Source organism: Macaca thibetana, chromosome 17, assembly GCF_024542745.1.
Source record: "Macaca thibetana thibetana isolate TM-01 chromosome 17, ASM2454274v1, whole genome shotgun sequence".
In the NCBI taxonomy this organism is placed as follows: domain Eukaryota; kingdom Metazoa; phylum Chordata; class Mammalia; order Primates; family Cercopithecidae; genus Macaca; species Macaca thibetana.
Genome location: NC_065594.1, coordinates 15,130,946 through 15,148,908, shown reverse-complemented (window position 1 = coordinate 15,148,908; position 17,963 = coordinate 15,130,946). Strand labels below are relative to the sequence as shown.

The following is a 17,963-nucleotide window of genomic DNA, read 5'->3' as shown; positions in this document are numbered from 1 at the left end:
GAACTGCATGTATGTCCGTATGGTTGGCCATCAGGTCACAAGGGGGAGGAGGCAAAAGATGAGAGGTAGTAGGTAGGGGCTGGGTATTTCATGCTATGAAATTCAAATTGTAACCTGGTCTGTTGGGCAGTTGTGAAAGGATTTTAGTGAAGGAGTGATATGAAATTTACACCTTAGAATGAACACTGTAATAGATGTCACACAGTGAATTACATCTGGAGGCCAGAAGGAGTCTGTAATAAGAAATGATGATTTCCTGAGCTATGGTGTTAGCAATGAGATAGAGAGGAATAAGCCAATTCTAGATGTATTAACTAGGAAGAATCAGCATGAGCATGGCTAAGGATAAGTGAGGTGTAACTCCCAAGTGGATGGTGACACCATCCGCAGACGAAGAAAGACAATAGAATGGCAGTGTGAGGTAAATGTATTTTTATTTTTAATCTTGTTGAGCTTGAATACCTGTAGGTTTAAATGGAGTGCAGAGTTGGCCCTTTGATTCTAGAGAAAGGTCTAGGCTCAGAGGAATGAGGACACGGCATTTCTTTGAAGCAGTGGACATAGGAATGGATATAGGATGATTGTGGGAAGCACGTAGGGAAGGGACTAGTGGAGAAAAGAACCTTAAAAAGATTCTCAGTAATTAAGGTACAGGCAGCAGAGAAGGAATCCATGGGGAACACAAAGAGTTACTAAGGAGATAAGAAGAATACCAAGAGGGAGTGGTATTAAGCAGACCAAGGGAGAGGAATTTCCTAAAGGAACAGGTGCTCAGGAGTATCATGTGATGCAGAGAGATCAAGTAAGGTTAAGAGCTGGTAATTGACTATTTGTATTGAGCCAGACCTAGATGTCATTGATCTTGGCAAAAATCATTTCATTCGTATGGTTACAGAAGAAGCACCATTGCAGAAAGAAAGACGGGCACACAGATGAAATTAAGGTGTGAAGTATTTGCAAAGGGACTGAGGGTAAAGTACGGGATTTTGATAAGAGACCAGACTTTAATATGCTTATGTTACAAAAGAAACAACTGAGAGAGAGAAAGAAGTCTTGAAGATCCTCATGTTCTAGTTATCTGTGGTTGCATAAAAATTAAAACAAGATTTATTGGCTTGAAACAACCACCATTTTATTGTAACTGCGTTTTTATGGGTTAACAGTTCCAGCAGGGCTCAGCCAAGCAATTCTTCTGCCTACATGACATTAACTGAGGTACTCATAGTGTTCAGCTGGTGGATGTAGTCAGGAGGGTCCAAGACGTTGCATATGTGGACCTTTTACCGGCATGGTTGGAAGGCTGAGCTCAGTGGGGGCTGTCAACTGAAGCCTCCCCCGTTGAGTAGTTTTAGGGTCATTGGACTTCTTTCATGGTGGCTCAGGGCTCCTGGAGAGAGTGTTTCAAGAGACAGGAAGGGGGCTCTGCCAGTCTCTTCAGGCCTGTGTCCAGGAATAGGCCCAGTGCCACTTCTACCATATGCTACTGGTCAGAATCATCACAGGGTCCTCCCAGATCCAAGGGGAGGAACCTAGACCTCACCTGTCAGCGGGAGGAATGTCATATAATTTTAATCCCCCGCAGCTGGTGAGGGGGTGTTGGTGATGAAGTGAGCATCCCTGAGGAGGCAGAAGGCAAGGGAATCCAGAACCAGGTGGAAGAATATCTTCCATGGAAAATGGAGAGGAGGAGTTTAGGCTCAATGTGAATTCACATGAGTTTTTCGATGGGGCCAGATCGGGGAGGAAGTTGAGCAAGTTCTTTGCTGAATGGTCCCCCTCCATCTGCTGAAGATTAGTGGGAAGATGATGGGGTTTGGGCTTGATGGGATGGGATGGTGGGTAGGCTACTCTGGCTCTAAAGGGTTTCATTCCCATGACTGCTGCCTTGGCCAGGTCAAGACTTAGGGCCCGCTGGCCAGTGCTGTCCCATAGATCTCACTCATCTGAAGCAAAATGAGAAAAATACAGTGCACTGGGTATTTTTAAAGCTACATATTATACAATTGATATCCTAAGATTGTATTCTCCTTACTTTATTAGGTGTTAAAATAATGTTGATATTAGCAAATGATTATAATGAAATGATATGAGGAAACATTTATTCCTTGTTTTTTCATTATTTTTCATGTCCAGATCTAATGTTGGGAATCCTTTATTGGTCCCCCAAAGTTATGTCATAGTTTTCTTTTAAAAATTTTAATGGTTGATGAAAATTAAAATCTAAAACTACTCATCTAGTAGACTGAAATGATGCTTTGGGGTTGTTCACATCTGTGGCATTATTAGAAGGACTAGAAATCTTTGTTTCTCAAGAAGAGCTGTGACAAGGACCTCCCCCTTTCTCTTTAGAGATTTGTCTGGGAGCTACCATGAGGTAAACATCATCCCTGATTAGTTTTTGCCTTTCCCTCTTAACCTTTCTGACTATGTCTGTGAATCTGAAATGGTTGCTTCTAGTCTGTTTCCTTTCTTCCTCCTCCTCTTCCCCTCACCTGTTTTACATATGGTTTTGGGTTTTTGTTTGTTTTTAAGCAGTAGGGCAACATGATGTTTGCTAATGTTAAGGAAATGACGGTTCTGGCCAATATTTTTGCACTTGGCAAGTTTTTTTCTCTGACACTTGCATTCTTCTTAGTAGAACATATTAATCAAAATTAGCAAATTGTTACATTCTTAGTGAAATCCCATTCATTATATATTTATAAATACATAAACATGGTTTTTTTCTTGTAAAGTATGTATTCTCCAAATGATGTCATCACATTTTTGTGTACCCATGAGTCTGACGTGATGATGATTTAATAATTTTGGGGGTGTTCATTCACTTGAAAAGAAGGGAAACATTGAGCTTTGCCATAGTGTCCCACAAATGAAGACTTTTCCAGGACTAGACAAGTCTTAAAAATTCAAGAAAGGCAGTTCTTGGAGGGTTTCAAGTTGTATCTGGCCCAGATATCTTTCCCTGTGACTCCTCGTTTGCTTGAGATACATTTGTGCAGAGGAGAGCCCCAAGTAGATATCCGTGCCTTGTTTCCAATCTTAGACGGAAAATGTTGTCTTTTACCGTCACATGTAATGTAAGCTGTAGGCTTTTGTGCATGCTTTTTTATCAGCCTAAAAAAAGTTCCCTTCTAGTCCTAGTTTAGGATTTTATCATGACTGGGTGTAAAATGTCGGTCTTTTCTTCTCTATCTAGTAAGGTGATTATTTCTCCTCTTGTTTGTTAATGTGGTGATTATGACCAATTTTTTTAAATGCAAACTTCACTTTGTCTTAAGGTATAGATAATTTTTATTTATTGCTGGATTAGATTTGCTAATATTTTGTTAACAATTTTTGCATCTGTGTTTATGAAGAATATTGGTTTGAAGTTTTCTTACAATGTCTTTTTCTCAGACTGGTCTTATGAAATTGAAAGTCTTCTGTTTTCTGAAAGAATTTGTGTAGAAATGATATGTTTGATAGGATTCGACAGCGAAGTCACTAGGCTTGGAATTTTCTTCGTGGAAAAGTTTTAATTACATATTTGATTTCTGTAATTATTATAGGACTAAATTCCCTATTTTTTCCTTTTGGTTGTTTTTTTCTGTGTCAGTTGGGTTAATTTATATCTTTCAAGAAATTTGTCCATTTAATCTTAAGTGTCACATTCATTTAACAACATGATCTTATTATCATTTTAACATCTACAGGTCTGTGATGATGGCTGTTTTCATTGCCGGTATTGATAAATTGTGTTTTCTGTCTTGTTTCTTGATCAGTCTAGCAAAAAAAGGTTTGTCCGTTTTATCAGTTTTATTGATTTTTTTTTCAGTGAAGCAGATTTTGATTCATTGATTTTCTGTATTAGCTCATTTTTTTATTTCATTGATTTCTGCTCTTTGTCTTTCTATACTTTTTTTTGTTTTGTTTTGTTTTTTGAGACAGAGTCTTGCTCTGTCACCCAGGCTGGAGCAGAGTGGTATAATCTTGACTCGCTGCAACTTCTGCCTCCTGGGCTCAAGCAATTCTCCTGCCTCAGCCTCCCGAGTAGCTGGAATTACAGGTGTCCACCACCACACCTGGCTAATTTTTGTATTTTTAGAAGAGATGGGGTTTCACCATGTTGGCCAGGCTGGTCTCAAACTCCTGACCTCTTGATCTGCCCACCTCGGCCTCCCAAAGTGCTGGGATTACAGGCGTGAGCCATTGTGCCCGGCCTCTGTACTTTGCTTTTAAAAACAAAAAAAGTCTTTGAAAATGTGGCACATATACACCATGCAATACTATGTAGCCATAACAAAGAATGAGTTCATGTCCTTTGCAGGGACATAGATGAAACTGGAAACCAGCATTCTCAGCAAACTAACACAGGAACAGAAAACCAAATACCGCGTGGTCTCACTCATAAGTGGGAGTTGAACAATGAGAACACATGGACACAGGGAGGGGAACATCACACACCAGGGCCTGGCGAGGGGGTGAGGGGAAAGGGGAGGGGAGAGCATTAGGACAAATACCTGATGCATGCGGGGCTTAAAGCCTAGACAACGGGTTGATGGATACAGCAAACCACCATGGCACATGTATACATATGTAACAAACCTGCAGGTTCTGCACATGTATCCCAGAACTTAAAGTATTTTAATAAAAAAAGTAGGCCAGGCGCAGTGGCTCACACCTGTAATCCCAACACTTTGGGAAGCCGAGGCAGGCAGATCACGAGGTCAGGAGATCGAGACCATCCTGGCTAATACGGTAAAACTCTGTCTCTACTAAAATACAAAAAATTAACCGGGCGTGGTGGTGGACGCCTGTAGTCCTAGCTACTCGGGAGGCTGAGGCAGGAGAATGGCGTGAACCGGGGAGGTGGAGCTTGCAGTGAGCCGAGATAGCGCCACTGCACTCCAGTCTGGGCGAGAGTGAGACTCCGTCTCAAAAAAAAAAAAAAAAAAAAAAAGTATTTGTAGGTAGAAACTTCTATCACTGATTTTAACCTTTTCTTCTTTTCTAATATAAGCACTTAAAACTAAAACTTCCTTTATGAAAGTTTTTCTCTAAGCATTGCTTCAGCTGCATCTCATCAACTTTGATATATTTCCACTATCATTCAGTTCAAAATATTTTCTCACATCCCTTGTGATTTTTCTCTTTTCACTAGTAAGTCTTTTCACTGTTTAGAAGTGTATAACTTAACTTGAATGTTTGGGGACTTTCTAGGTATTGATTTATAATTTAATTATGTTGTCATCTGAAAACATACTTTGTAAGGTTTCTGTCCTTTGATATTTTCTGAAACTTGTTTTATGGCCCAAAGTGTGTTCTCCCTTGATGAATGTTCCATATGCATTTGAAAACACTGTATTCTTCTGTTTGGAGGTGTAGTATTCTATAAATATTAATGAGGTAGAATTAGTCAATAGTGTTTTGAGGGTTAAATTTTTCAGTGACAACTCTTTTTCCCTTTCTTTTTGAGAGTTTGCTTCATGTAGTTTGAGATTCTGTTGTTAGATGCCTGTCTTCTTGCTGAATTGACCCACTTATCCTGAGGAAATGATAATGCTGATTTTTCTATGCTAGTACTCCCTGTCTTAAAAAATCTGCTTTGATATTAATATAGCTTTCTTATGATTAGTATTTGCATAGTTTTTTTTAACCTGTATATGTCTTTATATTTAAAGAGTTTCCCTTATAAATAGCGTGTAGTTGAATTTTGTTGTTATTTTTTACTCATTCTGACAATCTCTGTTATTTGTTTTCATATACTTACTGTTAAGTGCGGTTTTAGGTCCACAATTTTTCTATTTGTGTTCATTAGTCTAATGGATTTTATTTTTCCTTTTTTTCTCTTTACCTGCCTTCCTTTGGATTTATCAAGTATACTTTAGCATTTCTTTTTATCTCTTTTATTGACTTTTTAGCTAAAACTATTTTTTGTTGATTGATCTAGGGATTATGACATGCGTCTTTAACTTATGATAATCTACCTTGAATTGATATTATGCCCTTAAAATACAACAGCATATTTCTAGTTACCTTCTTTCATTTTTTGTTATTGTTGTCATACATTTTACTTTTACATATGTTATTGTGTTAGTCCATTCTTGTGTTGCTATAAAGAAATACCAGAGACTGAGTAATTTATAAAGAAAAGAGGTTTAATTGGCTCATGATTCTGTAGGATGTACAGGAAGCATAGCAGCTTCTGTTTCTGGTGAGGCCTCAGGAAGTTTACAATCACGACAGGAGGCAGAGTGGAGCCAGTGTGTCACATAGCAAGGGGAGGTCACATAGCAAGGGGAGGTCACATAGCGAGGGGAGGTCACATAGCAAGGGGAGGAGCAAGAGAGAGAGACAGGAGAGGCCCCAGACTCTTTTAAACCACCAGATCTTGCATGAACTGAGTGAGAACTCATCACCAAGGGGATGGCACTAAGCTAAACCCTAGAGCGCCCCCATGATTTAACACCTCCCACCAGCTTCCACCTCCAACACTGGGCATCACATTTCATAAGATTTGGAGGGGACAAAACATCCAAGCCACATCAGTTATCAACCCGGCATTGTGATTAGTTTTGCCTAAACGGTAAGCTGTTGTCCAGTTATCTAATACTGTACAACAAAGTACTCTAAAACTTGGCAGTGGAAATCAACAAACTGTGTATCATATCTCATGATTTTGTGAGTCACCACCAGTTTGGGCAGAGCTTGGCTCTGTTATTCTTCTCTGTGTGGTGTTAACCATGGGACTCCATGTGTTCAGCCAGCAATTGGCCTGTCTGGAGATTCCAGCACAGCGTCATCCACACATATGGTCTTCTGGTGGGTGTGGCTGCAGGTTGTGCTCAAATGGGCTGTTCTTCCCTGTGGTCTCATCACTTCTCCGCATGGTATCTCCAGCAAGCTAGAAGGACCTCTTACATGAAGGCTTAGGATTCCATGAGACCAGTATGAAAGCTACATCTTCTGAAATACTGGTCCCAGAGCTCTCATAGAGTCACTCTCCAGATATCTTTTGGTTAAAGTAGGCACAGGCCAGTGAAGATTCAAGAGGAGAGGAAATGGACCCTGACTCTTCGTTGGAGAAATAAGTAATTTTCAGTGACTTTAATCTTAACTCTTAACTTTTTAACCCAAATATCAGATTCTTGTTTGCAGTAGAACAGGCTCTTCACTGTATACAAGGTTTTGTCTGAGTTGCCAAAATTCTCTCCCCATGAATTTCCCTGTATTACCATCTTTTGCTCCTGCATTTCTGCACTCAATCTTGGCTGCCACCATCAAAGGGACATAAAGTACAAGGACACTTTTTTCTTGCCTCTGTAGCAGAAATCTTAGCAGTATACAGCTGCTCTGGGCCTGTCAAATAAATATACTATTGGTTTTTAAAACATTAATAAGTTAGAAAACTACCCTTTAATGTATGCTACCATATTTATCATGTCTTAGACTCTTCACTTGTTTGTGCAAATCGTATTTCCATCAGATATTATTTCCCTTTATCTTCGTGTAAGATAAAGACATTTTCAGATAAAAGACAACTTATATATTTTGACACCAGTGGACCTGCAGGGTAAGAAAGCTGAGGGAAATTCTTCAGGCTGAAGGGAAATAATACCAAATGGAAACTAGAATCACTGGAAGGACTACATAGCACCAGAAATGATAAATGTCTAAGCAAAAACAAACATTTTTCATTTTAAACTATTTAGAATACTTAAAACTGTTATAAGCAAAAATTATAGCAATGTATTATGGGGTTTATAACATATGTAGCTATAGTACATTTGACTATTACATGAAGAATGAGTGGGATAAATGCACTTGCATAACTTCTGCAGTTATACATTTTATGTGATGTCATAAAGTATTAATTCTAGACTATGAAAACTTCAGATATATATTGTAATCCCTAGAGCAACCCTAAAGAGATAGGCAAAATGCATTGCTGTGAAGCCAAAAGGTAAATTAAAATTGGAATTTTAAAAATATTTTAAAAAGAAGGAAGGAAAGGAGGAACAGAAGAATAAAAAAGCAAAAGAGACTACAGGGGGAAAAAAGGTATGGTAGACCTTTATCCAGCTATATCCAACTTATAGGCAGAAGTTTTCAGAATAGATAAAAACAAACAAAACCCAATACCTAGCTATCCACTGTCTGTAACAGAGAAGCTTTAAATATAAAAAAATAAATTAATAGAAATATATCCATTGTGGAAACAGGAAGTATAAGAAAATCAAATAGGCTGTTTTAATACTAAATAAAGTAGACTTGAAGACAAACAGTATTACCTGAGGTAAAGAGGGGCAATTTATAATGATAGAAGTGTCAACTTCTCAGAATGATATTAAAATCACAAATAGCATGTGATAAGAACTTCAAAATACTTGGATCAGAAATTTACAGAATTAAATGGGCAAATAGATAATTTAAAAATGATTGCTGAAGATTTAACACTCCTCTCTCAGCAATTTATGCAACTAGACACCAAAAAATCAGTAAGCTCTAGAAGATGTGAACACTGCTCACCACCTCGATCTCATGAATATTTATAGAGCAACACTCCCAACAGCTCCAGCAGAAGACTCCTCCTCAGTGGCACATGGTACAGTCACTTAGACGACTGTATACCGGGTGTAATGTAAGAAGCCTCGATACATTCGAAAGAGTTGAATTAAAAAGATGTGTTCCCTGACCACAAGGAAATTAAATTAGAAATCGGTAAGAATAAGATTTAAAGGGGAATCTTGAATGGAAATTAAAAAAAAAAAAAAAACTTCTAAGTAATCCATGGGTAAAACAAAAAAAAAATCACAAGAAAAATTAGAAAATATTTCAAAGTGAATCTATTGAGAACAGAATACATCAGCAAACCACCATGGCACACTTTTAGCCATGTAACAAACCTGCACGTACTGCACATGTATCATGGAACTTCCAATTTAAAAAAAGAGAATGCAATATATCAAAGTTTTTAAATAAACTACAACAAAGTTTAGGGAAAACACTGTGACTTTAAATGCTTATATTAGATAAGGCAAAAGGCCTAAAAATCAGTAATATAAGGTTCCATCTTAGGAAGCAAGCCAAAGTAAAACAAAGTAAACCCAAATAAGCGGGGCGGTGAAGGGGGAGGAGGCTGGGAGAGAGACAGACATAATATATCACAATCATGAATGAAAGAGGGATGATCATGATAACTACTCTAAATATTTAAATACAAAAGAGTATACTTTGAACAATTTTAGGCCAGTAAATTCAACAACTTAGATATACTTCAGGCTATGTATATATTATAAAACATAAATCAGTTTTGTCTTAAACCTTGGGTCCCATCCGCAAGCTATCTTATTATATATATGCAAATATTCCAAAATCCAAAAAAAGTCTGAAATCTTAAACACTACCCCAGGCATTATGTGGAGGGATACTCAACCTGTACAGTAAATGTTAACTGTAGACTCTTAAGTGGTGAGTGTATAGGTGTTCACTGTATAATTCTTTCAAATTTTCTGTATGTTTGAACATTTTTCTAATGTTGGAAAAATTTTAATAGCATTTTAATAGTTTCAATTATGAATGTGACATATGCCTGGCAAAAATATTTGGAAGATATAGAAAATAAAGGGAATAAAAAGGATCCATCGTCCAGCCATCCAGAAATAACTGTACTGGATGTTTTTGCCTTCAGTCTTTTTTCCTAGGCTTCATTTTTACTTTGTTTAGTGGCTAGGATTATATTTTATATGCTGTTTTGTGTCCTACTTTTCCCCAATAAGCTTTATAACATATCACTTCCACTGCCAGGTGACATTCTACTGAACTAATGTACTGTAGCTTACTTAAGGCATCCTCCTATATTAAGTATTGTTTTCCATATTTTTCTAATATATTGCTCTGATGGGTTTCTGTGTATACACACTGTGCTCTGTGTTTTAGATTCACTCCTTAGGATGGATCCTTGTAAGTGGAAGTATCATGTCAAAGGGTGTGAGAAGTTTCAAAGCCCTTCAGACACATTGTCAAATTGTTGACTCTTCTAGCCTCCCCTTCCCAGAATAGTCCCTAAGACGCCTGCGCAGACACCCCAGAGTTCCTCAGAGCTCAGTGAGAACGCCATTTGAGTTACTCATTGGCCATATGTCAAACTAGGTTTTTAAATTTAATTTCTCTGCCATTCTGGTGTTTACAGAGGTTTAGTAACTTGCCTAAGGTTCCAGTTAGTAATAGCAGAACCACCATTCAACCCTGTAGATGTCAAGGTAGTATTCAGCACAAAACAGGGGCTTAAAAATGTTTATTAAATGAACACATGGATAAATGAAACCACCAAGGGCTTAAGTCAGTTAGATCTACATTTCCCATCCCCCTTCAGAGCTGCGAAAGACAGGTAGTTTCTTTCTGATACCTGCATCTTGGTCTACTCATTCTGTCTATACCTACCTCATGTAAAGGAAGCAGCCTTCTGATTTTCTTATTGCTCAGGCCACGAAGTCATGTGATACAAGATGCTAGCTGATCTGCTGTTGGAAACGTGGTCTAGGTCCCAGTGACATGAAGGTCCTTACTGCTCTTTGCCTTCTAGGCTTCTAGTGTGAATTGCAAAAGGATTTTTGTATGGTGTACAGTTCTCTGCTGGGAGGGCAGAGTGGTCCGCACGTTTCCGTAGGCAGCAGGGGGTGGGAAGGGTGCCCTCCTCAGTGACTGGGCATCCAGCGCTCTGCGGCAGGCCTGAGGTGAGAGAGCTGGGGCTGCCGTCAGCACACACAGTGCACTTGGGCAGTGGTTCTTTGTGCGGTGGTATGTGTGGGTACCCCAGGAAGCTGGGATTTCGGGGGCTGTGAGGGCTGCTGGCTTGTAGGGACACCGCCTTTCTCTGAAATGGAGACTGCGTAGGGAGGGGTGGTTCTTTTACAAACATACCCAGGAGGAAGGGTGGTTTGTCTTTGGGTACAAGGAAGAAAATGAGACTAATTATTCTTTATGTATGGCAATTCTGTGTCCAGAGAAAGAATCAAATACTGCTGCGAGCAGCTGCGTACTCTCTTGCCGTATGTGAAGGGGAGAAAGAATGACGCGGCTTCAGTTCTTGAGGCAACAGTTGATTATGTGAAATATATCCGGGAGAAAATCTCTCCAGCCATTATGGCCCAGGTATTTGACTCCCAGAGCTTTGAATTTTATCCTTATAGACAACGCTTTAATACTACAATTTTACTTCTTTGAATTTTTTATCATTGGAAAGTATGTGTCTTTGTTTGTATGTAGAAATGTCAGTATCTACCTAAATATATTTCTGTATTTTTTAGATTACAGAAGCACTTCAGAGCAACAGGAGGTTTTGTAAGAAACAACAAACACCCATCCAGCTCTCTGTCCCAGGCACTGTCATGGCACAGCGGTATGATAAGGGCTCTTGCGAATCTGAAGTCTGCTAGCTATTTTCCTCCCATGTCGATGCTAACACGTAGACAAAAACTGATCCCATCCACAGTGAAAGCGCAGGGGCATATTAAGGGTCAGTGAACTTCTCTAATTGCCAATGTGTATCATTTCGTTGCAGTGATAAACACAGGTAATATTCTCAGGTCCATGGTTTTTTCATCGTGTGACTCACCCTTGCTTCTCCTTTTGTTATTTCTGAGATTCTTAAAATTGGGGCTTTCTCCCTTGTGAGTGTAGGGATGGTGGCGGTCCAGCAGGGACGCGATGGCTTCTGGTGTTCCTCCATCCCGGAGAGGTCTCGGGCCCTGGAGCTGTCCAGCCCTGGTTCAACTAGTGGTGCTTAAAGCAGGTCACTAGTGCCAAATGTGACTTCCCAAATGATTAGTTCCTTCCGTAGGTTGATGAGAATATGTAAACAGAGAAAGTGTGGAGAAAAACACATCATTCCTGCACATCCTCAGAAATCATCGTGGGTCTTGTGTCTGTGTTCATATGTAAAGAATCCACAGTGGAGGCTTTATCAGTGTTTTTAGAACTTGAATGATAAAAGGCCAGTTGAACTCAGCAATGTTCACATTGTTTTCCTTGAAAAATATGCAAAGAATTTTTTCTGTCCTTTCAAGGGAAGATAGTGTGACGAGCACTTACTCCCCTGAGAGAGGGCTCCAATTCCTGACTGACACTTGCTGGAATGGGTGCTCCGCGCCTGACGCAGAGGGCTCCTTGGATGAAGCTGTGAGAGGTGAGCTTCACCTAACATCTGTGCCACTTACAGGGGGACCTGCACTGCCCTGCAAACCCCCAGGCTCCTGTGCATTCACCTCCATAACCAGGGAATCCAGGAGAGCTGACGAGGCCTTCTGGTGTTGTCAGCCTCAGGTACACAAGGTGGCTATGGGTATTTAAACGGTGTTATGTCAGAAACTGGGCTCAAAATTGACCGTAATTACCAGAAAGCTCATTTTGTTGATAGATGATAAGCACACTGGTGACTTTGTTTATAATAGAAATAGAATCTCAGGGGAGGTGAAGTGTTCATATTATTTCAGGACGGACTGTGTCCTGAGCATTTAACATATTTATTTGCTTCCTTCATGCCTTTGCTTGCATGTCACCTCTCAAAGAGATCTTCTCAGCCACCCGGATAAAACTGCACATTCCTCCCTACCATAAACATGACGCAAGGCACTCCTCATCCACTTTCTCTGCTGTATTTGTCTTGATAGCACTCACTGTCTCCTGCTGTTCTTTACTCCTGTGTTTTGTTTGTTGCCTATCTTCTTCCATTAGAATGTCACCTCCATGAAGGCAGGGAATTTTCTGGCCGGTTTGATACATTTCTGTATTTCTAGTACCTAGAACGATGACCAACACACAGGAGGGGCTCAAGAAATCTCCTTATATGAATATTCATTGTGGAACAAATGCTTTCCCACTGGGAGTCATTTTTGTTATATGTGCTATATAAGCCTAGACATGCCCGTGTACTTGAAATAACAAGGTGGAAAAAGATAGAGGAAAAGAACACAGCTAGCAGTTTGTGACTTTCAGTATTCCTGAAGGTGAAGTTACTCTCCATCTAGAAACCAGGAAGGTATGGACCTCTTGACCTAAATGTTAGATGCTAGATGACAGGACTGCCTGTCTCCTCAGCCTCTCAGTCCTAGACGACACTTCTGACTTCCTCCAACAGGCTCTGCTCTCACCAATGTACCAGAAATGTCCTTCCTCCCTCACCTGCCCTGGGCAGCACCAAGTCCATCCCTAGTTCTCAGCTTAAATGTCCCTGCCTCAAAGATGGGGACACAGAGATGAATGAAAGGCAGTTCTTGTTCTTATGAAGCTCACAACTTAGTGGTGGAAAGGGTCACAAAAGAAAATATGGCCCAGACAGTCTTGTAAGTGCTGTAGTAGAGGCACCGTGCGTAGATGGGGATGTGGACGGGGATGTGGCGGAAGCCATGGGAACAAATGGAGGGTACTCAAGATGGTGTCTAGAGTCAAAAGAGAAGGGGCCCCCAGATAGAACCTAGCCCTGATTCTTCATATCACCAAAGAAGCTTCGGGGTGTTATTTCAGTCAATTTAGACTTTTCTCCTGACTTAGAGAAGAGAAGAGAGGATAAGAGGAAAAAAAAAAAAAGTTGCCATAAGCCACGGTTAATCTACTTAAAGTGGCTGAATGTGATATGGAATGATTAAATCAGCCTAGATTAAATCAGATAGAGGTCAGGCCACAGGCATCTGCCTGTCAATGTTATTTTTTTGTACATACAATACTATTTATGTCCTGCAGACACTCTGAAACATTCTGTGGCAGCGAGTTCAGGCCTTTCTGTGCCCCAGCATTTCGAGGCACTACCTCCCCTAAGGAGACTGATCTTGGGAAGCCAGAGATGCGCTAGGACCATAGATCTGTGGCATGTTCAAACCCTAGGAGGCCTTGAAGGTTAAGGAGTCAAAACTCCCATTTTTATTTGATGTAAATACATTTTTGCGTTTGAAAACCAGTGCCGATCCTTTACTAACCTGGCTAAGATAATCACTGTGTTCATTTTTTGACGTATTTCCTTCAAGTCTTCTTCCAGGTATATTTTTCTATGGTAGTAATCATTGAACATCCATTTGGTTTCCTGAATTTTTTTACTTAACTTTGTGTCATACATACGTATATTTGTTGTTATGCATCACTCATCACCATTTTAATGGTTTTAATTATTTATCAAGTGATTTATAGAGTAATTTTCTTAGCCATTTTCCAATCGCTACATTTAGCATTTGCAGTTTGAGGGGAGAGTGATTTTTTATGTCATGTGATAGGAAATATTTTCCCATATATGAGGGTTTCTGTATTTTGGACTTTTCCTTGGACTGGATTCCTAGAAGAGTATAATGGGTTCCTGGAAGAGTGTAATGGGTGAGTTAGAGAACAGAGAACGTGAATGTATGTATAGCTCTTAATGCATGTTGCCAAGTTGTTTTGGAAAGAGGATCGGAGAAGTTCAATCAGTTAAGTCTTCCAAATTTCACTTTCACCACCCGCATCAGGAAATTGAAGGCTAGAGAAGTTAAATGACCACCCGAAGTCTCAAGGTTTCTGTGCTGAGCCCGATCTGTAATACATACATGTTTTAACCTTATCAGCTTGCCTTTTTCTGTTCTTTTTCATAAATCTCTGTATATATTTGCTTAAATTATTTTTTCACAAACATTTCAGATACATTTGTATTTAAAGTAGACGTACCATTATATTACTTTACTTTCAATGTTATTGATGTCCAGTAGAAAATAAACATTCATGGTATTATTTGAGGTTACATTGTTAATATCATATATTGAATTTTTTCTTCTAGTTACCATGTAGAATATAGCTGTATAATGATATTAACCATTCTGCTGAACGGAGTTGTTCTTTCCAACCTTCTTCCTTGCTTCAGAGAGATTCCATTTTGATTGACATGCACATTCACATACATCAAAAGGCACAGGGATCTTCCGCTTCTCTAACATCTGTCTTTTAATGACACATGAACACTAATTTATAGTGTGTGTATTGCTCTAAATGTCACAATTAGAAAGTTCACTTTGTTTTTCCATCAGCGTTCGGGTGTAGCGGTAGCACAGATTTGTAATGCGAGGAAATGAAACAGCGGGCAGTTTATGTCAAGTAACAGTCGTTCCGAATTACAGAATTGTGGATACTGACCCATATTTGTTTCCTTTCTCATTAAAGTTTCGTCAAGCTCCACCTCAGAGAATGCTATTGGTGATCCATATAAAACTCACATTCCCAGTGCAGCGCTCTCTCTGAATTCCTTGCATACTGTCAGATATTATTCTAAAGTCACCCCTTCCTACGATGCAACTGCCGTAACAAATCAGAACATTTCAATTCATTTACCTTCAGCCGTGTCCCCGGTCTCAAAGCTTCTCCCTCAGCACTGCACTTCTGGGTTGGGTCAGGCGTGCACTACACATCCCAACAGTCTGGTAAGTTTTCAGGGGTCCATGGATCAGATTGGACCCTTTCACTCCAGCCAGCAGAAACCCCTGACCCCCATTTTGTTGTTGCGACTCTGGTTGGAAGACTGGGACCTAAGGGCTTGATTCTGAGTCTCTCTAACCTGCTGGGTGAAAAGGAGATGCAGTCGACCCGTGCTCTCGCTCCCCATGCTGCAGGGCTGGTGTCTAATATCCAGAACCACTGAAGCTGGATGGGACTGTGCTAGTTTGACAGTGACAGGTGGAATCTGATCTCCCCTAGCACTGATTCCCCTCTGCCCCCCTGCTTCTACTCAGAGCTTCCGCAGTGGCACATCCCACCTTACCACCCTCATCCTCAGCTGGTCCCATCACTAACTGCTGCTTATCTCTCAGGTGGGCAGCATCACTCACACTCATCAAAAAGCTTTCTTTCAGTCGCCAGCCAGGCTGGTTTCAGATACCAGGTGTCTTCATACAGCAGATATTTACTGAGCACCCACTATATTCTGACACTGAGCTTGTCATTGTGCTAAGAATGTAGTATACAAAGGTAGACACGATCCCTGCCCTCATGCAGCTTTAGTGTTAAGGGGATGCAGACAAAGAAGCAGAAATTACAATATGGTTGAAGCGGGTAGGAGGAGTGCCCCACTGTATATATCAGCTAGATGTGGGTGAGGTTAGCGACTGCTCGCCCCTGGAGAAATGCCATCTATGCCAATCTCTAGCTGCTAAGAATTAGCCAGGTAGAGGGGTGAGGAATCGGAAGTGAGGAGACAAGAGCAGTCCTGGCAGATGGACCAGCATATGAAACAGTCATACCTGCATTGTTTGGAAGAACTGTCTAGTGCTAGAGGAAGACTCAAACTAGGTTGGCCTACTTAAAATGGACTTCTGTTAACTTTAATATAGTTGCTAATACTTTTGCATATTAACAGTAGCCAACATGTTTTGAGCACTCAATAATAGTGCCAAATACTCTATGTACTTAATGTGCATGATCTTTTGAGAATCCCTGAAGTGATCCTTTGAAGGTAGATACTGTTACAATCTCCATATGACATCTATAAAATGGGAATAATAGTGACCTTCCAAAAGATATTTGTAAGAAAAATATTCTAAAGAGAATTGTGAAGAAACGTTAAAATATGTAGTGTCTACAGATATCATAATGTTGCTAATGATCATTAGTATTCCAATAGGAAGGCTAGGGTAAATGAAAGAAAAGATTACAATATTATTAGTTGTTAATTGTTGACCTGTACTTACTCTGTGTGGGTTTTGTTGGATTGTTGTGAGAAAATAATTCCTTTTAATAAGAATACATATTTTAAAACCTGTAAGCTTATTCATCCGAGGATTTCACATAGTTTTGCAAATCATTTCAGATTGTTTTATGATATAGAAAATACAATCATGACATTATGAGTAAGAATGGGCGAGGATTCAATTAATGTGGATTTTTCCCCCTTCTTTGCAGCAACAATTTTGGGCATATTAAAAGCACATGTTTGAAATTCACACTCTCAACCACCTACTGGGCGCAGTTTGACAATCTAGGAAAAGTGGAACAAAGAATGATTTTGAAAGCTCCACCCAAAGACCTAATATCAAAAGAGTTGGCATGGTTTGGCTTCTGATAAATGCACTCAAAGCTTCTGCAGATAGAAAGACCAGCAGCGAAAAAGCTGGCCGCACACTGTCACTCATCTTCATATACACTTGGATCCCCGCCAGCCAGAGAGCTACGAGAACAAATGGCCTCGGTGACCTACACTCTTTCTTCTCAAAAAATATTCCACAATTGATGAAAAAAGCATGCTATAAGGAAGATCCATGTAGACACGATAAAATGATAAGATTAGGAAGGTGTGTTGATACCTCGTGTCACTGAGTACAGATATTGCAACTTGATTCTTATTTTTAGTATCCCTGTGAATTACTGTCACTCATTTCTAGGTGGTGTCTTTTCCTTATTTGACATTTTAGAGTGTTTCCTTCTTCATTCACCATCCAAACTAAGATACACAGAACGATGCTGAAAGAGGGGTTTACCTCCCTACTTGACTACTAATGAATAAATTGATGTGTGCTTTTGCACTTCACAATCCATTGAGTGAAACGATGGCTAATAGGTAAATATTTCTTTCTGGACCATTGGTTACAGACTAGCAGGTCTTTTGTTTTTCATCTCTTCCTCCCTATGGGTATTAGAAAGGACAGTTAAAACTAAGGGGGAAAAAGGTTTGTTTTATATTTCACTGAATTGTTCTTATACGTACATTTTATTATTAAATAAAATACTCAGTTTTCACCCTGAACATTGTAATCCATTTTTATTTTGTTTAATAAATATCTGTTCTCTCTTTCAGTAGTACTATGTAGGGAATTTAATTTCCTAGAGTTTTGAGAAGCTTAAAAATTACTGTAGGCATAGCCTAATTCTCATGTCAAACCGTACAGCTTTTCTTTGAGGCTACCAAAATGATGGAATCTGTAGATGTTTGACATACTTTAAAAAGGAACAAGAAGTTTCCAACTAAGGTTTTATTCTTA

The 17,963-nt window shown here is 39.6% G+C and overlaps 1 protein-coding gene across 2 annotated transcripts in view; it reads left to right on the top strand.

The window, feature by feature from the left end:
- The window catches only part of SOHLH2 (spermatogenesis and oogenesis specific basic helix-loop-helix 2), a 42,980-nt gene extending 25,252 nt beyond the window's left edge, over positions 1-17,728 (top strand). The window contains exons 7-11 of one of the 2 annotated variants that reach the window (XM_050766082.1): positions 10,986-11,133; positions 11,289-11,380; positions 12,048-12,166; positions 15,157-15,413; positions 16,888-17,728. In XM_050766082.1, coding sequence (XP_050622039.1) covers positions 10,986-11,133; positions 11,289-11,380; positions 12,048-12,166; positions 15,157-15,413; positions 16,888-16,908 — 637 coding nt within the window. In that variant the 3' untranslated portion in view covers positions 16,909-17,728. Of the gene's footprint in view, positions 1-6,160; positions 6,247-6,300; positions 7,412-10,985; positions 11,134-11,288; positions 11,381-12,047; positions 12,167-15,156; positions 15,414-16,887 lie in introns of those variants that run through there. The other variant, XM_050766083.1, reaches the window with a different exon arrangement.
- Positions 17,729-17,963: the final 235 nt, after the last annotated feature.